Source organism: Molothrus ater, chromosome 11, assembly GCF_012460135.2.
Source record: "Molothrus ater isolate BHLD 08-10-18 breed brown headed cowbird chromosome 11, BPBGC_Mater_1.1, whole genome shotgun sequence".
Taxonomy (NCBI): Eukaryota; Metazoa; Chordata; class Aves; order Passeriformes; family Icteridae; genus Molothrus; species Molothrus ater.
The window spans coordinates 5,079,277-5,093,781 of record NC_050488.2 but is presented as its reverse complement, the minus strand read 5'-3'; the positions used below and the strand labels follow the sequence as shown (position 1 = coordinate 5,093,781).

Sequence of the window (14,505 nt, the reverse complement as noted above, 5' to 3'; positions counted from 1 at the left end):
TGTTTGAAGAGCAGAAACCAGACAATTTGACACAGACTGTCACTTCTGGGCCTTCAGTAGCCTCATGCTGAGCCCTGCTGCCAGGGAAGCCATTTGTGTCAGGAGCTCCATTTAGCCTGGAGCTGGTACAAGAGCAATGGGAATGTTGTTGTGAAGACCTTTGGTTGTTGGGGAGTGGATCCTTGTCACCTCTCAGCCTTGTAAGAGGTACTGGGCAGCAGGGCTCCTGGACTCAAAGCTCTAACCCTCTGTCTCCTGTGATCTTTCCTTTAGACATCACTGGAAAAGACGGCTCCAGGTCTGGCAAAACCACTGGTCTTAGGAGATGTCTGAGTAACATCCCTGCTGCAGCTCAGTAGTGTCCCACCTGTTTGTGTCTTGCTGAAGCCAGAGGAGTGGAAAGCAAACAGGACTTTTAATGTTGTATTTCACATTCTTCATTTGTGGTAATTTTAGCCAAACTCTCTCCTGTTGCCTGTGGACTTGCTTACCCCAAACATCCAAACAAGGATTTAGGGGAAGAAATGGCATTTTGCCTTGTTGGAGAGATGCCTTTTAGAGTTTGTAGTATATCTTCTGTGAGTATAATAATTTCTCTTTAAAATACTTGGATAACCTAGTGCCTTGCCCTGTCACGGAGAGCAGTACTTCAACAGAAGTTGACTCAGCAATACAGGTACAGGAAAGGAAATCTATTTACACAGCTAATGGCTGAGCTTGTCTGCCATATCACCTCTGGCAGGCTGATGGAGCAGTGCTAGGAGTTAAGTTTTGCTGTGTTGCCCATAGGGACTGTATCTGAAAGACAGCCTTTGAGTCCTTCCTTGACTATTTCAGAACAAAACACCTTCATGGCATTTCCAGCTTGCCCTGCACTGCTGTTCCAGTGGCCAGTAACTTGCATGCTTTAGAGGAAAGTTTGCACCCTGATGTCTTAGGGATTGATTCTGAAATGTTTATCTTAATGTGATCAGCTCAGGGCCTTCTCCTATAACTTCTTCTGGCCTGGTGCTCTCCCCCCCGAGTTTGATAGCGGCTCCAAGTGCACAGTGCTTACAAGCTTAGTCACAGCCACTGGATTTCATCTCTTCAAAGGAGTGTCTGTAAAGAGCCAGTTAAAAAGTTGCTTCCTTGCAGAGCCTCAGGATTCAATTGAAATTAGTTTAAATTCAGTCCCTAACATGCGTATGTGGGGTCCTCTAGTGTCACAACTATGCAAATAAAAGCTGCTGATAGTTCAGTTTTGGGAGACAGCAGTAGCCACTTGGTTTGAGATTGTTGCTGGCTGCTCTCAGTTTCACACTGTTTGAAGATTTGTGCTTTTGGTGTCAGAGCTGTTAAATTCTGAGGAATTGAGGGTATTTCCAATATCCAGTTACAAATAGTGAAATCCCGGTGGTGTTTTCCATCTCCTGGATGTTCTGCCTGCCTATTAAAGGGACAAAGTGGGTATTTCAATTATCTCTGACAGGATGTAAAATTGGCTAGCTTTACAGTGTTAAATATTTAAACAGAACATAATTGGCTTTAAATTTATGGTGGTGCATAGCAGAAGCCCATGAAATGGCTGTCTATATTGAACTCATTTATTATCTTTTCATCAGAGTTCTGTTCCCTTGGCAAGTATTTATTTAACACCAGAAAATGTATGCAGAATTAAGAAGGGCTGATTGGAGAGATAATAGGGGGGAAAGTGGGGTTTTTTTTTCCTTTTGGGTAATTTTGTCCAGTCCATCTAGTTTAGTACTGATAGGTCCTGATCCCATTAATTCTGCTTAGTAGTGATGAGAGTCCTAGTCCTCATTCTGTGTGGTATCTGCTTTGCCCTAAGGGTATTCTCTTGTCTATGGAGCTTGGTGGTCACAGCACAAAACTGCATCACAGATAATCTTTGTGCCTCCACTACCAAGTAGCAGAGAAATCTAGGACTAAATGGATTAGATCACAGGGACTGACCTAAATCCTGTGCTATAGGATGAGCTGTGCTGCCAGATACAAGGAGTTTGACCCCCAGCTCCTGCTGTGGGGATAACTCTGGGTGGGACATGATACAAGTGAATCTGTACTGTTGATGGGGACATGAGAAGGTGCAGTTCCCCTGAATTCTGCTGCTCTTCAGTGCACTCCCAAGTTCAGCTGCAGTTCATATCTGCATTCAAAGGCTACTCCAGTAGCAGCCCAATATATTTTACCAACTTCTGTGCCTGATTTTCAGTTGAATTGGCAGGTTCAGTACTCTGTTTGCAGGCTGTACTGCCTGTTTAATTAACCCCTGCTACCTGAGAGCAGTAGCTGTTGCAGTGTGAGACTGTAACTTCAGCTTCTAAATGGATTAGGGATTACATCTGTAAGAGACTCAAGCTTTTCCTGTGACATCAGTCAGTCCTTTCTCAGCTGGTGGCATGGAATAGGGATGCACACTGCCTTGGCTAGATAGTAAATCCATCTGCTTTAGGTCAGCAGTATTCCTCTGGGAAGTGCATGCAAAGTACTTCTTAAAATTAGATTTTAATTTTTTTTTTTTTTTTAGTCTTTGCTGCCTCTTACCAGTCTGCTGAAAAACCCCAGAACTTGTTTCCATAAGAATGCGAGTGCTGGAGGAGAACAGAATTCCACTCTTTTAGCAGCTCTTCTGTGTGTAGTTGAAACCCCAGTTCATAACTTCAGTTTCCATTAAAATGGAAGTTAATGCCTATGAAAGGTGGACAGAATTCCAGACATCTTCAGGGAGCTGGGATTTCACGCTGGATCACTTGGATTGTCTTTTTTGAAATGATAAATGTTTTTATTTCCCAATTAGTTAATTACCTTTTCTCTGTAGACAAAGCTACCTCTAAGCAAGTGCATGTCAAGTGTTTTTAAGCTCAGGCAGTTTTGGTCTGACTTGGCCAAAAATAAGAGGTCATTACAGTTGGTTAAACCACAGGAAGTGACTGAGGTTTGTTGTCTAGCAAAGTTTGGAAGTTTCCCATAAATGGTTTTGGTGAAGGCATAGAGAGTGTTGGCAACTTGCAAATTAGCCTTGGAGTATGTTAAATAAAGGTCTTAAACAAATGCCCCTCAGGCTCCTGCTTTGCCTCCTCCTTGTGCAGCACCTTCAGCACACACATGGCTGGATAAGGTGAGTGTCTCTTGACCTGGACTTCTGGGGATTATAAACAGAAATTTGGTCGTTCAGGAGCAGCCCCAGATGGATGTGAAAACAAGAAATAATAAGCATGAGGAATCACACATGGAGAAAATCAGCCTCCTAAGCCCAAATGTGGGGGCCTAATTCCATCCTTTTGTGTGTCTTGGAGGCTTGATTGGAACACAAGCCAGTTCTGCTTCACATGTACACCCAGAAGTCTCCACAGTCAAGTCTGTTTCTCCCCCACATGGTTCTGTGGGCTATACAGCTATTTAGCTTTAAATACAATTAATTCTCTGCCTGTGCACTGCCTCTTGAGTTCATCTGACAGCTTTCCTAACTAGTCCCAAGCTTTGGGGCTGTGGGCCAGATGAGGCAGGAGCAAATCTGAAATCTATCAGCAATGTCATCATGTTGTTCCCCTCGGTGTGGGCAGAGCTGCAGGTGAGCTGATGAACCCCTGGTTTGTACAGGAATTCATCTTAAGGGTAAGTTGGGATTTCTTTTTGGGCTCTGGATGCCCAGGACTGGCAGCTGGAAGCTCCTGCCTTCCTGCCTTCTCCAGCAAGCCTTTCTGAAGGGATATGAGTTTCTGTGCTGTAGAACACTAAACTTTGACCCCCACAGAGCTTCCCTTTCCAAGTTTTTCACATTAAGTTCAGTTTTTGAAAGAGCAGGGGAATTCACTGCACACAAATTACCAGCAGATACTGGGGTAACACTCCAGCAGTTCCTGTGGGAAATTGCAAATGACAGGGGAAAAAGACAATCACACTAGACTTTCATGTAAATAGTTTAATTATATTTCAATGCATTAAAACACAGAAACACTTGAATTAAATTACATCATAATGCTTCTGCTAAATTATACATCCAAGAACTGTGAGAGGAGGCGCTATGGAACTAAAAGAATATGAGCCCAGCAATTACCCATAATATTCTTTTAGTCTTATTATCTGTACTTCTTTACTCTTAAGGGCAGTCATCACAGGACAAAGCCTACCATCACAGGGAGAGAGGTTCAAGACAAGTCCTGTGTAGGTGTGTTTGTTGTTGCACTGCAGCACACAGAACTGGGAGAAGGGCACACACTGGGCTGAGGCATTGAGGAAACAGCTCAGCTCACACTTGCTTTTTGTTGACTTTAAAACAACCATTCAAATTCCAGTCCTAAGAGTTCTGGGGAAAATGCTGCAATTTAAGACAGCTGGTCACCCGTACTGCCACGTGCTTCCCTGTGCTGCTGCAGAGCCTGGAAGGGGGGACAGGCAGGAAGGGAGAAATCAGCTGTGGCTGCTCTCAGTGAGCACTTGCAGGAGCTGGCAAGTGTGTGTCTGTGTTGGGAGGTATTTGTCTCTAGGCTGATGGCTGGGAATAGCCACAGACGGACTCCAAACGCTAAGGACCTAATCTGCATTACACTGAGTGTTTGTACCCATGCACCTTCCTTCCAGCAGCATCCCCGGGGGCAAACAGCAGCAGCCTGGGAGTGCCTCCTGCCACATCTCCTGGCAATGAGGACTGGGCTGTTTTTCACATCCCAACCCCTAAAATACCCCCAGAAATCCCTAGTTCTAAAAAGACAGCTGGATACTGAAAAACTAAAGCAATTTAGCCCTGCAAAGCTGCCCTGAGGGAAGCTGGAAGAGGGAAGGCTGGTAAGGAGCTGTACCCTGCAGGGGTCAGGGGCACAGGCCCAGGAAAGAGTCTGCATTTAATGAATATGGGAAAAACAATCACACAGGGGAAGAACAAAAACTAACTGGCAGGTCCAAACTTGCAACAAAGCACATGGTACCTGAATTGCCACTCTGAAACAACTCCTTGCATAAAGCTTTAGATCTGCATTCAAATTTTGGCTTGCCCTGATTCCCTTTTAACTGGTGCTGTGGATGGAATAAAATCTGATTGACAATGCCTGTAACCACACAAAGATCAGGAGGTGATCAGGGCACAGCTGGGCACTGATGCTGCTCCCTGGCTGCTCTGCAGCACTTGGGGCCAGTGCTCACCAAAAGGCTTTCAGCCAACAGACCCCCACACTGCTCTGCCACGTGCCAAGGTGGCCAGAGACCCCTTGGCACTCTATTCCTCCTGCAGCCCTGAAGGATGCACAGGCAGAGATGCTTCAGGGCTACAGGGAAACCCCTGGCTTACCTGTCTAGTCCCACCTACCTGTTCCTAGCAGGTAACTCGAGCAGAGGCTAAGGCAAAGCTCTGTGTTCCCTTCAGCAGGAAGAAGAGAAGGCTCTGACTGCAGGTCCTGGCAGGTAAGGAAGTACAAACCAGCTGTTAGTCATCTCTGGGGGCAAACACTGGGTTGTTGTTGAGCCAATACATGTTTTTCCTTTTTTAAAAGAAAGTATTTCAAAGCTTAATGTTTTTTCCTGGATAACGCTCTGCACTGTAGAAACTTCCCTGAGCCAAAGCAGGAAGGGAGAAATGGTATTGGAACCCTAGTTCTGCTTAACTCCTCTTTGTGGCCCAAGCACTCTTATTCCTAGCTCAGCAGCAGGGCTCACATAGCCAGATAGTGATAGGCCCTGGCTCTAGCTGTGGGAAATCCCCTCTGTCTATAGAGTAGCTCTAATTTGGGATATTCAGCCACTTCCTCAGTTAAGATGCTATCAGCCAGATCTTCACTGTTTCACTTTTTCAAGCCAGTGAATTCCCATGCTACAACACCTCCCTGGTGCACATTTACCAGCAGCCACAGGCCCGGGAGAGGATAATCCCTTGGTTGTGTTCTCCTTGCTGTGCCCCAGGTCACCCCTTAGCTGGGGCAGGCAGCTCTCCTGGCTCAAAGAGGCTTTGCCACCAGTCCCCAGCACTGGCCAGAGCTGTGGTCACTGCACAGAGAGGCTCATCCAGCACTTTCCTTGGGGCCTGGGCACACAAAGCCAGTGCAGTAGTTCTCTGAGATGTGCCCCTCTCTCCTTCCCTGACCCAGCGAGCACAGCTCTGTGCTCTGACAGGTTAATCTACACAAAGCAGGCACTGTTCCTAAGCTCAAAGCTTGGTAGGTGGTGTCAAGCAGTGCCAGCCCAGAAACTGGAGCTCAGGAGGTTTTAATGGTAACACACACACCAGAAAATCACCACTGCCCTCACAAAGGGTTTATTTCCCAGAGTGGTGGCACTTCCTGTGCCCATGTGTAACACAAACCAACAGGTGACCAGCTGGGCTCAGTGGATCAGCCATGCTTGAGGGAAGTCACTGCTTTGTTGGTTTCATCCTCCTCGTTGTCAGCAGGATCCCGGGGCAGGTCAGGGCCCGGTCATGCATTGATGGCGTTGGCCACGTCAGTGAACACCAGGCGGCTCGGTCTCTGCAGGGCTCCCTGGCTCGGCAGCAGCACCTGCAGGGGAGCATGAGAGCTCAGAGCCCTCGGGGCTGCACCTTGGAGCGGCATTCACCCTCCCAGGGGAGCCATTCACCCCTCCCAGGGGCGGCTGCCCGGCTAACGAGGCGTTAACAAGGCTGTGACAGGAAAATACAACAGCCTGGAGAGTTAGTCAGCACATCCATGCCAGTTTAAAATCCCCACGTCATTGGATTACTGGGTCTCACTATTTATATATACAAGGCAGCATGAAAAGCTTGAGATATCAAGGAGGCCTGGAAATGTGCATTTGCCTGAACTTGAGCTGTTGTTTTAGACTCTCCCTCTCTTTTTATATTGAATCTTTAAACTCTTGTATTTCCCAAGCATTAGCAAGAGGGACCTGAGGCATCCTGCTGGCCAGTCTGTCCCGGGAGAGGATGATTCTGGTTTTACTGGGCTGAGGTTAACTCTGGCCTTAAAATTTCCCCCCCTCTACTACCTCCAGGTAAGCCCCCATGTAAATTAATAGAGGGATCTGATGTTGTTCTAGTATGTGCTACTCAGAGAATAAGATTCTTTGCTTTTATAGACCACATTTCCTGCTTTCCAAACTAGTATATTTCATGTTGGTTATCTTTCATATTCCAGTGTGAAATTTGAGCTCTTCAGCATGTTAAGAATGTCTCAAGGTAAGTATTTTATAATTACACTTGTATTTATTATTTCCTCTTTCCTTTTCTGCCTACACCAAGCTTGCTACAGATTTTCTGAAGGTATAAAGTGTGTGGAAACTGAGAACCGTTTGGGAGAACTCCTGCTCCTGGACAGGAAAAGCAGGGGATGACATGGGTAACAGAGAGCAGCTGGAAAGGAATGCATGAAAGGAAAGGTATGTCTGCTCCAAGGACAGGCTGTGTCACTGGGTAAGGGACACCTGTTCCAACCATCCTGCTGGCTCTTTTAAAAAGGCTTTTTGTGTAGTAGTGGTGGTGACAAAGGGAACAGACAACACTGTGAAGCTGGACCCAAACAGTGGTGAGAAGCCCTTCTTTCAAATATCTCCTACCTCTTGTTACAGTGGGCAGGAGAGAGCCTCCTGTCAAACACTGCCTGACTCCTCAGTCTACCCTAAGCACTCCAAAACACTCAGGCCTCTACCTCCAGGGCTGGCAGAGATGGGGAAGTCCTCCTGAGATCTTCCCTACCCTGCAGCCCTACAAAATCTCCCTGGCCCTGTTGGAAAGCAGTGCAGGGAGCAGTGCTGCAGTGAGCCTGGGGTGGTTGCTGCCTACCTTGCTGTGTGATGCCTGGGAAGAAGCTGCATCTCGCCCGTGTTCCAGCAGCTCCTGCTCCAGCTCATCCTGTTCCTCGGTGGGATCAAAGTTGTACATGGGCATGAGCTGGTGCCGCAGCTTCTCCAACCTGCCCAGGGGGAGGGAGAGGGTTGGCTGAGAAGGACAGAGCTCAGGCTGCTTCCCCACCCCACTGCTGAGGCTTTCTGCAGCCTGCTTCTCCTGCTGCACAGGGATTCTGCTCCTGTGGCTCTTGCTGGATGAGGCTAAGAACCTACTACACACAGCTGGCAGGAGTGCAAGGCACCCAGAGTGCAGTTACAAGGATTAACTGCCATCACTAATCTATGTTGGCAGGCATTTACACACAGAGGAATCGGGATTTAAGTTCTTGCAGACCTTAAAAGATTAGGCTTTATGTGGAGGGACAAAAAGAAACAGTGGAACATACTGGCTTGGCACATTGTGACTTTTCCCCCTGTCCCTCTGCCCACACTGCACTTCAAGCTCCAGTGGCCTGAGAGTACTTTAACTCTGGGGCTGAAGTACATAAAATTAAACAGAAATAATGAACAATAAATAGAAAATAGGAAAGAGAGAGATTCTCACAGGGAGCTGATGCCTGTGGACACTGTTCCTACTCTTGTATCATTGCTCCAAGAGACAGAGCTATGAATTATTACTCAAAGGGTCTCCTCAGAGCTGGGTGATGGATGGGGTGGCTCCTGGGAGAACACTGAGTCCTGCCTTTGGCTATAGCTGAGTTTTGAAGTAGAAGGAAACACACAAGCAGTTACTGGCAGTGTCACCACAAGTATCTATTTTGGCAAGTGTTAGGATGACACATTCTTCCCCTGCTTCTCTATGAGCTTACCAGCACAACCATTATCTCCAGCAGTGCTACTTTCACAGGCCAAGCACTGCTCCTGCAGCAGCACCCAGACCTGGGCTTTGGGGCTGGGCTAGGAAATTTTACAGTGGGCAACAGCACTTTCTGGAAGTCTGTGCATGGCCAGATCTGCCCCAAGGAGTGGGGGAGGGAGGAGGTACCACAGCTTATGGATCTTCACCAGAGTCCCTGCTGTGACACAGAAGAACCAAGATGTGATTGTCCCTGTGTGCTGCTCTCCTCTCTATTTTCAGCCAGGAGCTTAGCAAGGAAATTAAGACATTAACTCCTGGGCTGAAGCTGCATCTCTGCACTGTGCTGCTGTCAGTTGCTGTCACTGCCTGGGCTGCTAGAAAACAGCAATCTGGGAATGGCTGAAACCTGAGATCTACACCTGTCATGATGGAGTTCCCAGCTTCTTTATACAGCCATAACCCTCTCCTCTGTTTCGATGCATCTCATAGGTGAAGTGTGATGAGTTTGTAGGATCCCTGACCTCCTCCTGCTCAGCCTTATTCTCCTTCCAAGCTGTGGAGGAGTCTTTGACACTCTGGTGTCAGAGGGATGCCCAGTCCCAGGAGTCAGTGTGCCAGCCTCAGTCACACAATGTTCTCCCACAGCCATCACTTGCACTCTCCCCATCTCCTCCTGAGCTCACTCTGCATTTTGAAGCACTGAGTTCCCTTCAGCCAATAACAGATCTTACTTACCTCTTCCTCTTCCTGATATACAGAACCTGAAGGAGAAAAAGAAGCATCATTACAGCAGTCCCAGTAGGATGGGGAATAGCTGAGAAGAGGAATTTTGGGCACACAGGAAAGAGGTAGAGAAGGTTGGTGCACTGTGCACCAAAGTGGGGGAAGGGAGAAGTGACAAGGAAAATGACATTTCATATGCATCACTGTGAGCTTGGCAGCACATCATGTCTGACACTAAGTGCTCAGTGGCCTGTTATTAGGTGTGTTAGTAGGAGTAGGAGTATTAGGTGTATTACCAGGTGTAGCTCAGCACATTTCTGTGGCTGCAGGACATATATGGCAATTTAAGAGTGGATGAAAATGCTTCCTTTGTGATTTTCATGTGCAGATTTCCTACAGCACAGAAGTGCTGCTACCCCCTCCCCAGTAGAAAGGGAAGAAGCAAAGAGGGAGGGCATGCTCAGGGACTTGCCTCTGTCAGCCTCTGCAGGGAAGAAAGGGAGGCTTTGGGCCTCCACAGCCTTGTTCTGAGAACTACGGACGCTGGATGCTGCTCTTGGGAACTTTTGACTGTTTCCAGGTTTTCTTAGGGGCTTTTGGAAAAATTCCTCCGGGGGCCTGCAATGAAATTTTGCAGTAGGCTCCTCTGATGGCTGTATTAGTGAAGCCCTTCCTTGCACAAGGGATGGGAGCTTGCTGCTACCTTCTGTTCTCTGTTGGCAGGGAAATGATCTGGTTACATAAAAGGAGAGCTGCAGCCCTTGCACTGCCTGCCCAGAATCGGGGTACCTGAAAGCTTCTGCCCACAGCATTAATGGCAAGGTTAGTGACACACCAAACCCTCAAGGACTGATACCTAGCAGGCAGAACCTTGGAAATGCAGTCCAGGGTGAGTCTTGCTAAGATGGATTCAGGCCACTTTAATTCAAAAAGAATTACCCCATGTCCACAGGGGGGACTTACATGGTTTCAACAGTCTGCTTGAAAAGTTAATATGGATAAACTTTCTTGTGGGGCCCAAGAGAAGGTTTAAATCAATGCAGCTGTTCCAGGTAACAAGTCAGAACAGAATCTGCTTTTTTCCCTTTTAATTGAATTTCCTATTGCTATTAAAAACAAATACTGTTACATATGGCTGCTCCTAGGCCTGCTGAGCATCCCATTTGGATCAGACCTCAGGGAGACTGCAGAAATACTGGAGCACTTGATAGAGGCCTTAAAAAAGAAAGGACTCTCTGGAACTATCAGTTCCCAGCAGTTCTGGGTGAAACAGTAATAGAATTCAAATAAATTATTCAGTGTAAATCAGTCCTAGAACCTCTAGCCACCCTCCACCCTCAAGAGACAGGAATGTTTAGCTGGGCTCTCTTACCATTGCTACAGCCAAGCCAATCACAGTAATGATCCCAAAGGAAAGCAGCATGGTGCTCATGCCAGGTCCCGTGCTGGCCATGTCTGGGATTTTGGTGCTATTGAAACTGGCAGTCTCAGGGCTTATGGTGGCTGTTTGTGGTACAGTCACATCCAGAGCTGTCCCTGGGTCTGGCCTGGCCGTGCTGGGGGTGCTGTGATGCAAGTCATGCACAGAGGGTGAGCTGTAACTCATCCTGCCAGCTCTTGGTAGCTCCTGTTACCGAGCTGTTGTCCTCTCCCATCAGCTACAGGAGTGCAGAGCTGCCCTTCCAATCGAGGGCCCCACGTGAGACCTCTCCTGCAGCATATCACCACTGATGAGTTTTCCTCAGGGTAGGAACCACACTGGACTTGGCCTAGGACAGAATGAGAACAAATGAGCAGTGCAGAGCTCTTGGAGACAGGCACAACCTTTCCCACAGTTCCCCAATTCACCAGCACAGTTTTTGAATGCCTGCTCAAAATAAGAAAAATGTTTTTTAAGCTTACTGAGAGCCCCCAAAGTCATGCCTGATTCACTTGGAGTTGGTGATAACTCTCCCATCACTACTCCAGCTCTGCCTCCTTGCAGTCACTTGGAGATCTGTGTGGGGACAACCTCAGAACCCTTGTCTCTGGAAGCCCCAGGCTGAACCAGGTGGTCTCTATCTGTCCCAGGATAGAGCATCTTCCTGCTTCTGTCTCTTGCTTTTAATTTTTGAAAAGTTGTATTGATGCCCTTATCAGTGGGAATATACCCAATGAAATGACACTCAGCTGTGAGGCATCCATATCTCAGAATGTTTATTGAATCCAAACTAGGAGTTCCCTGTTGTGTGCACTGTCCCACTGCTGCTCATCCCACTGCTCTGGAAAGGGTGGGTTGCATCAGTCCTCCATCTAAAGACACCAAGTATTTCTCAATCCCTCATGAAAGCACCCACTCAAGATTAGTCATGCACTGGCAATTATCAATATTAATTTTAAAATTAGTCCAATTTTGGATTGGAGTTGTGAAATTTGATAGATCTGTTCATGCTGAGAACATGAAAGGCTTTAATTGCTTCATGCTTCTATTGTGCAAATGATCAAGAGTTGCAAAACACCATGGGATGAGCCTATGGGAAGTATTTGCACACTTTGTTTATAAAAACACTGTATGTAACTTTAGATCATCAGTTGCTTCCCTGAAAACGCAGCTACCTCTGGAGCTGAGCTGACCTGAGAACTTCTGTAGCAGTTCTCTGGTAATTTCCCTGCAATTTAGCAGACATTGCATCTCTGGGCTGGAATGCAGCTGGGACAGAGGGGTTAGTGAGCTCTGAATAGAAAAAGATGTGCCTGCAAAGAGAAACGAGCCATTGTTCTGCTCCACTCTGTTCCATTCCAGGCAAGGTTACTGTGCAGTTCCCACACTGTGGTGCCTTACTGCTGTCCACAACTGCAGCAAGCAGCATGATCAACATCTGCCACTAACAGCTGGAGCAGGAAACCACCCCAGGCAAGCAGCACCGGCCTGTGCTGTGCTCAGTCAGCAGCTGGAGCAGTCACCTCCACTTGTCCTGCAGCTCCCTGAGCAGGTAAATGCTTTGCCACTCATGCAGGGTCTGTCTCAGTCCCCTGGAAACAACTTTGTGAAGCAAAGGGGAATTCTGAAGTGTCTGGAAGACACTGTCAACTCCCTGGAGTTTCTAGAGAAATGTGAATAATAACAGTTCTGGTCTGGTCCCTCCTAACATTGTGCTGGGCCACAAGTCATTGCAGCTGAAGGGGATTGTGCCCTTCACTGACCATCAAGCCCTGCACTCTGCTTAAACCACAGGCACTTGGACTTCTCCAGCCACTCCTGACCACAGCACAGCTCAGGTGCAGTGCACACTTGGGCACAAAGATGGCAAATTTGAAATCAGTGTCATAACAACAGCAGCAGCAGCAGTCACAGCCCAGCAGGGAAAGGGAAGGAATTATTGAGCAGATCGAGCAGCTGCTCAGGCAGAATCCATCAATTTGTGCTATTCAGGGAAACTTTCCATAATGATAATACCCATTTTTTAAAAAGCCACTGCCAAGGAAATAGTGGAAAAAGAGCCTAAATGAAAGGAGTGAAGCAGGCCCAAGGGCTTTGCAGAGTGTGGCTCTAGATCTTGAACAGCTCCTAAATTTTGGAAACAAAATTGGTTAGTTCTTCAGCTGAATGTGGTGTCAGTTCTAAAAAACTAAAAGGGCTGGATTGAAATAAGCCAGCTGAAATCTGGTTGAGGAAGAATGGAGGCTCTTTTTCTTGCTCTTGTCATCCTGCTCATGCTAAAGGATTCCTGTGCCCACAGACCTACTTCTAAAAGCAGTCCTGTGTCAAAGGTTTCTGACCTGGCTTACACAACCACTCCCAGGTTCAGATAGGGCTGTTTCTGCTCCCCAGCTCCTCCTGGTCCAGGCTGCAGACAGACAGACAGAGAGGCTGAGTGCAAGGATGGCCCAGGGCCCACAGCTTACACAGCAGAGCTGGGGAGGATCATCTTTCCCCACCACCCTCCTTTCCCAGTTGTCATCCTGGTGCTAGAAGTTTGATCTGCAGGCTGGGCACACTCCAAGCCTCTGATGGCAGCTGTAGGGCCAGGGACAGCTACTACCTATCACTGGCAGGTTCCAGCACAGTCCATGCACAAATAGAACAGAAGAGGAACCAGATCCTCAGCTGCTGCCAGCTGGCATTGTTCCACTGCCTGCACCAAGAGAGCTCCTTGCACAGCCAGGAGTGCTCTGTGCTGGGCTCTGCTGGGTCTGCAAATAAGGAGAACACGTTTGTTTCTCTCCCAAGCCAGCATTTCCAAACTGATCTCTGATAGGTGCTGCTTACTTCTGAGTTGAAGAAAATTGTTCTGGGCCCCACCTTGCGCCTTTTCTGAAGTATTGGTTTTAATCTCTGTGCTGCTGTTTCATTTTGGGTGTGACAAGAACAGAGATTTGTGTCACTGGGATGAAGATGGGTCAGAGGGTTTCTGCATGAAGAATAATAACAAGTATAGTTTCTTCATTACTTCACCAAGATGAAGTATCTGTGGTAACTCAGCAATACAAGCGGCACTGTGTTGCTGCTGGCAACGGGACGTGGCTTCCCCGTGGGTGAACTTTTGGCTTCCCCCACCGCTTCTCCAGAGCTGACCAGGCTCCAGGGCAGCGGGGAAGCCCCGACCGTGTGTGCGCACTGCCCCGGAGCTCCCCGGCTGTCACCGTCACCCTGTCCGAGAAGGGCACGGTCCCGTCACACCCTGGCCCAGGCGCGGGGACCGTCCCCAGCAATGTCACCCTCCTGTGACCCCGCTCTGACACAGCACCGGATCGGCAGCGACCGCCCTGGCCCCGTGCGCACTGCATCGCTGCCGGCACTCCATCCCTGCGGGAAGTCCCTCCTTCCCCATCCCGAGAAGTTTCCGGGCGGATAACGGGTTACGGGGCCCTTCCCGATGCCCAGGCAGCGCGGGCTCAGCCGCGGACTCACAGCCGGCTCCCCGCTCCGCCGGGCCTGCCCGAGATACGGCCGGGACCGGACCCCGAGAGGCCGCGGCAGCCCCGAAGTGCCCGCGGGAGGGACGGGACGGCGCAGCCGGACACCCCCGCGGCGCGGCCCGGCCCAGCCCATCCCGCCCGTCCCTGGAAGCGCCCCCCGCGCCGGGGCGGCCGGGCCGGCACTTACTGCGCGCTGCCGCCGAGGCGTCCGGTCCCCCCGGGGCGCGGGCGGAGCGGCCGCCGGGGGCCGGGCCCGGGGCCGCGAGGGCCGG

The 14,505-nt window shown here is 48.8% G+C and overlaps 1 protein-coding gene across 2 annotated transcripts; it reads right to left on the bottom strand.

Annotated features, from left to right (window-relative positions):
• Positions 1–3,910: 3,910 nt before the first annotated feature.
• C11H3orf18 (chromosome 11 C3orf18 homolog) lies at positions 3,911–14,504 on the bottom strand. 2 transcript variants are annotated; one of them, XR_008508570.1, is made up of 5 exons: positions 10,707–11,103; positions 9,347–9,372; positions 7,748–7,877; positions 5,306–6,488; positions 3,911–4,382 (listed from the first exon to the last, which is right to left on the bottom strand). XR_008508570.1 is itself a non-coding variant. In XM_036391021.2 (5 exons), the coding sequence occupies exons 2-5, from the start codon at positions 10,938–10,940 to the stop codon at positions 6,408–6,410; spliced, it is 471 nt and encodes a 156-aa protein (XP_036246914.1). In that variant the 5' UTR covers positions 10,941–11,103; positions 14,421–14,504; the 3' UTR covers positions 3,911–6,407. The 2 variants fall into 2 exon arrangements, 1 of the variants encoding a protein (XP_036246914.1); XM_036391021.2 differs by adding an exon at positions 14,421–14,504 and having other exon boundaries at positions 3,911–6,488.
• Position 14,505: the final 1 nt, after the last annotated feature.